Below are 6228 nucleotides of genomic sequence, written 5' to 3' on the forward strand. Positions count from 1 at the left end.
CTTCCTTCCTTTCTTTCTTCCATCCTTTTGTTCAGATAGGGCTTCATGTAGCACACTCTGGCCTCAAAAGCTTCATATAGATAAGGATGCCCTGAAACTCTTNATCCTTTTGTTTCTACCCGATGAGTGCTGAGTTTTCAGATATGTGCCTTCATGTCCATTGTATGCAGTGCTTGAGAACAGAACTAAGGGTAGTATATGTACATTCATACATACATACGTACGTACATACATACATACATACATATACAAGCATTCTACTAAGTAAGGTACATCTGGACCCCTACAAGAGAATATTCTTCAGCTATTTACAGCAAAGTGTAAATTTTTTATACAATGTGTGTGATCCTTTAAAAAAAATATCAAGTGGAAGAAACCAACAGAACAAATGTCATGCAGTGCATGGCTTCATGTTTGTAAAATATCAAAACTGGGGGAATCTATAGCGACAGTATGTAGCCTCCTGTGTGACAGAGCCTTTGGTGGGGGTTGAATGGTTCCAGGTCGTGCGCTAGAGGTTCTGGTTCAGTGAGCAAAGGTTCTGAAAACGTGTGGTAGTGAAGACTGCACAACCTTGTGGATGAATGTGACGTCATTGAGGTGTACACATCAAAGACTGCTACAATTCACAGGCTTTGTTCCACATATTTCTAGTTCCAGAACTTGGGAGATAGAACATAGTCACACACACACACACACACACACACACACACACACACACACACGAATAGAATCTTCTTTTAAAAAAGATTTATTTATTTATTATATGTTAGTACACTGTAGCTGTCTTCAGACACCCCAGTAGAGAACATCAGATATCATTACAGATGATTGTGAGCCACCATGCAGTTGCTGGGATTTGAACTCATGACCTTTGAAAGAACAGTCAATGCTCTTAACCGATGAGCCATCTCTCCAGCTCCCCCCCCCCTTTTTTTAAAGAACAGAATCTTTCATGTAATGATGATGTACTCACCAAGAGTGTTTCATAGACTTTAAAATGTAAGGCTTGGAGAGGGAGCCCAGGGAGATAGAGGGCTCAAAGCTGAACACAGACTCTGTGAACACCTAGGCATCCTGGAACGATGCAGCGCCCCCTGGCGGCCGCTTGTGTTTCAGGATGTCTTTGAGCTCAGACAGGCGCNCAAGGCTCAGTTCATTGAAGATGTCTCAGGATGATCACTGGCTGGTCCTTGCGCTCTGGAAGAAGATGGGCACCAATGTCGGGATTTATGTGACTGAGGCCTTGGAGAGGTACGCCCTCGGGCTCATCTTCCAACAGACTGCGGGGCGAAGACAGGCTCTCTGTACCTCCGGGTCCGGATGTGCCCAACTCTGTTTTCCCACAGGACCTTCGTGGCTTTCCCCTCCACCAAAACCTACTTCTCACACTTGGACCTGAGGCCAGGCTCTAGCCAGGTAAAAGCCCATGCCCAAAAGGTGGCCGATGCACTGACTCTCGCTGCCCAGCACCTGGACGACCTGCCTGCTTCTTTGTCTGCTCTCAGGGATCTATATGCGCACAAGCTCTGCGTGGACCCCTCTAACTTCCAGGTGAGCCCTGTATGTGAGCTCACCGGGGGTTGCTGGAGATGTGGGTCCCTTCAAGGCTTGGTGTAGGGGAGAAATTAATGCAAGGCGGGGCGGTTCTCTTTCTTCAGTTCTTCAGCCACTTTCTGCTGGTAACTCTTGCCTGGCACTATCCTGGAGATGCAATGTATGCCTCCTTGGACAAGTTTCTGGGTCACGTGACATTGGCACTGGTCTCCAAGTATGGCTGAATTGGGGATGCAGGGTACTATAGTCTCGACCCATGCCCTTCCTAAAGCTCACAATGTTGGAGTAAATCTCCCCTTGGCTGCATTGCCTCTGTACATGTGTGCCTGGTGTGTGATGCCGCTGTACATGTGTTCTTTGGTTGTGATGCCACTTTATATTTTTGATTGGTGTGTGATGCCTCTGTCCATGTGATGAATCTGTACATGTGTATATGTGTGCCTGGTGTGTGATGCTGCTGTACATGTTTACATGGGTACCTGATGTATGATGCCAGTGTACATGTGTAACTGGTATATGATGATGCTATAATATGTGTGCTATATATGTGTGCCTGGTGTGTGATTCCACTGTATATGTGTGACTGGTGTGTGATGCTAATATACATGTGTGTCTGGTATGTGATGCTATTGTACATGTGTGTCTGGTGTGTGTGGCTGCTGTACATGTGTGCCTGCCATGTGATACTGCTGTACATGTGTTCATGGGGTTTTATGCCACTGTATAATATGACTGGTGTATGATACCTCTATTCATGTGTGTCTGGTGTGTGATGCCTTTGTACATGTGTGTCTGGTGTATGATGCTGTTGTACATGTTTTCTTGCAATTTGATGCCAGTGAATATTTATGATTGGTGGCTGATACCCCTGTGCACATTTACCTGGTGTGTGATTCCACTGTACATGTGAACATGTGTGCCTCCTATTTGATGCTGCTGTACATGTGTGCCTGGTGTGTGATACTGCTGTACATTTGTTCTTGCCTTTGAATGTCATTGTACATTTATGACTGGTGTGTGGTAGGTACCATTGTACATGTTTACCTGGAGTTCAATGCTGCTGTACATGTGTGCATATGTGCCTGGTGTGTGATGCTGCTGTACATGTATACCTGGTGTGTGATGCCTCTGTATATGTGTACATGTATGCCTATTGTGGGATGCCACTGTACATGGTTGACTGGTGTGTGTGCTGCTGCTGTTCATGTGTGTCTGGTATGTGACACCACTGTCATGTTTGCCTGGTGTGTGATGCCTCTGTATATGTATGACAGGTGTGTCTCCAAATGCTAAGGTCAGGACAGGCAAGTATAGGCTGATGGACAGTTCCAAGCTGAAGGAGAATATTGGGTTATACCACCTGATACAAGGCATAACCAGACTTTTCTTTTGGAACCATGGGTTGAATTCAAGTGAGGTCCCCTGCTGAGGTCTAAGATGGGTCTGTCCTAGCAAAGTCACTAGGATGTTAAGAATGAAGGACACCCATGGCTGGACCTTACTCAGGCATCCTATAGAAAACCAGCATTTATGGGTATCCAGGACCCCCATGAATCAGAATCTGACTCTACATTCTTCTACACATGGCAAGGGTTTACACCTGCTCTAGATGGCTCATCCTTTATCCAGCTCTTATCTACTCAATGCAAATGCGGAGGAGACAGTGGTCTGGCGTTCTTTAGGAGCAACAGCAAGAAGCAGCCTGTTCAGGTTTGGCACAGACACAGTTATTTTTTTGGATGCTTCTGATGCACAGATGGCTGAATCCATGAATTAGGAACTGAAGGACAACAGGCTGACATGCAGTGATGAGGAACGGAGCAATCGCCACCAACCGCCACCGTAGAAAGAAGGTGGGCGAGCCTGTGTCACTCTCATGGTGTGTTTCTGTGGCTGGAAAATGAAGGGGAGGCTGCACCAGGTGGGGTTCAGGGGAGGGCGTACAGGGTTTGTAGCAGAGACAGACATAGAGAGGGAATCCTCAGGAAGGAATGGAGGGTAAAGAGTCTAGACACAGACCCTCTGGATACATGCACACTGTGGCAGCAGAGAGAACCATTGCAAGTATTTCTAAATTATTGTAGCAATAAAAAAAATAATTACAGTCTTTAAAAAAAACAATACAATACGGCACAATAACTGTTTACACTGTAGAAGAAATTAGGGTGAGTGAGGTCCCATGAGAGTTCCCTGGGACACTCTATATTTTCTTCCTATCCTATCCCTGTGACGTAGACATCATTGTCCACCTGTAAAGCATGGTGTAAGTAAGGCCAAGAGAGATGAAGGGGGCCAGTGCCCAGGTTCCACAGCCAGCAAGCACTGTGGCCCACTTGGAACCTACTTCATCCTGGCTGGACAAGTTGTCTGGAGTTCCTGTTTTTTGTCACATCATGCCCTGCTTCCCATGGGACTCAAGTCTTTCACCTGTGAGGGGAAGCCACACAGCTGTTTTCTCCTGGCAGCTGTGAGGAGGCTGGTCTCCGAGGAGTGAGCACTGGATTGCCACCTTGCCCCTTCCAGGAAAGAGTCTGGGAGTTACAGGATCCACCCATGCTTCTCCTCTGACATGGGAAAGTAGACCTAGATTTTCCAAGAGAAAGCCCTGGCTCCCTGCACTCTCCTTTCCTCCCCAAAAGAGGGTGTGGCTCAGCACCCCCAGGCCTTCCCCACTCCCTGGAAGGGTGCTACCAAGCCTGCCAGCATCCTCACTGTTGCTAAGGAGCTCTGCTGCTGTGGCTGTGAGTCAGCAAGGCCCTACCTATGGACTCCAGGCTTTACCCCTAGAGTCGGCATACCCAAAACCCAGGGAAGCTGACCCACCATCGTCCTCAAGACAGGAAGGGAGAGGCTCTAAAGGGCGAGGAAGCCTGCCTAAGGGGAAGTGACTTAGCTGAAAGCCTCCTCAGGGCCTCTGCACAATAATGGTTCCTTGAATGGGCTCAATCCCCCTGGTCTCTTGAAGGTTCTAACCACAGAGCTTTGCCTGCCACTGAGGGTCAGCAACTTGGGTGGGACTGACAGAGGTTTGCATCCCTGGTAGATTCCTGGTAGGTCCTGAGTTCCAGCATCCATCCCTCTGTGCCTGCATATTCTGTTCCTGCTAGCCTTGCTCTGAAACACCTAGCCCTGACTGACCAAGGCCAAGTACAGCGCCCCAAAACACCCTGCTCCAGATCCTTACTAAGTAATGGAAAGAGGGAAAAAGGAGATTGGGTGGGTGTGGCTGGGTGCAGCTGGGCCTGGAGAACAGAGATCTGTCTCTTGGCAGGTGGAGGGCTTGGCACTCTTGAACTTGGAGCCCTGACACTTCCTCTATTCACCACACAGCCCAAAGAAATAACTGGTGTGTTCTAGCCCATGGCTATAGACACTCCAAGCATCCCCTGCATCAGCCAGGCATAGCTGTCTGCCTGGACCGTTCGGTTCGGCCTCTTCGTTCAGCACAATAAAGAACGCTTCCTTCTTTGTTTTCGTCCAGCAGGCAATTTCACAGGTAGGGTGGAACAGTGGGAAAGCAGTGGGAAGCAAGCTATGATTTTTGAAGCAGAACGATGCTGACTGTGGTATGATGCCGATTCCTCTTTTGTGTGTGGTGCGCTTCTCTCTCCCTCCTGCAGAACCCAGTGCTCACGCTCCTGGTTTGTAGGTCTCCTAGGTGGCTGCTACCAGTGCTTTCTCTAGGAAACAGATCTCGGCTTCTCTCCACCATTGTGTGACCTCAGAGCCTTCATAGTGACATCCAAATAGCAGACCAGGAGAAAGGGACATGGCAATCCACTACTTAGCCTTTGTGTCCACATTACATTGGTGAGAACCAGTCACATGACAGGCACCGCCACCATATGCTATGAAGACCTTGTCGGGCAGCTGACTACCTTGGGATAGCTCCAGCCATGTCAAGGGTAATGGCTGAAGGGGCGGGAACAAGGTCTTCAAATGTATTCCATTACAGTAGAATGTTCATTCTCTTGGAGGGAAAGAAGGCAGCAGAGGGGAAGACTTGGGCCACCAGAGCTCCCCACATCTCCCCTTCGACACACTGGTGCCCATCACTAGGTTCACCCTTCACATCCAAAGTGCCAAGAGATTTGTTTTGCAAAATGTTACCGTTGGGGAGAAATGGGTTCAAGATGCACAGATCTCTCTGAATTATTTCACTGTAAAAATTGACCATTATCTCTAAGTTTTCAACTAAGGAGGTGGGGAGTCTCATTTGACTTCTGTCTCTGTGATAAGCATGATGAGCAGGGCCAGGTTGGGGTGGGAAGGATCTGGGTTGGGTTGGGTTGGGATTTTCTGCTTACAGACCCATCACTAGGGGAAGCAGAGGCAGGAGCTCAAGGCCGAATTCAGAAAACTGAAGCAGGGGCGGTATGGGAGTACTTACTCCTTCCTTCCCTAGGCTTGCTACCTTTTTAATACAGCCAGGACCACCCAGCTAGGGATAGTACTAGCCACATTTGAGTAGACACTCACACATCAATCAGCAACCAAAAATATGCCCTACAGACGTGCCTGCAAATCAGTCTGATGGAGGCAGTTCCTCCAGATTCCCTCTGTCCAGGTATGGCTGGGTATGTGTCAAGCTGATTAAAAAATAAAAAAGTTGACAGGCAGAGAGCAAATGTGTGTGTGTGTGTGTGTGTGTGTGTGTGTGTGTGTGTGTGT

The 6228-nt window shown here is 48.1% G+C and overlaps 1 protein-coding gene across 1 annotated transcript; it reads left to right on the plus strand.

The window, feature by feature from the left end:
* The first annotated feature begins 1120 nt into the window (after positions 1–1120).
* Positions 1121–1781, plus strand: LOC110331166 (hemoglobin subunit theta-1-like). The gene is made up of 3 exons (XM_021211564.1): positions 1121–1254; positions 1350–1554; positions 1662–1781. Exons 1-3 carry the CDS (start codon positions 1121–1123, stop codon positions 1779–1781), a joined length of 459 nt encoding a protein of 152 aa, XP_021067223.1.
* Positions 1782–6228: the final 4447 nt, after the last annotated feature.

Source organism: Mus pahari, chromosome 14 (genome assembly GCF_900095145.1).
Source record: "Mus pahari chromosome 14, PAHARI_EIJ_v1.1, whole genome shotgun sequence".
In the NCBI taxonomy this organism is placed as follows: domain Eukaryota; kingdom Metazoa; phylum Chordata; class Mammalia; order Rodentia; family Muridae; genus Mus; species Mus pahari.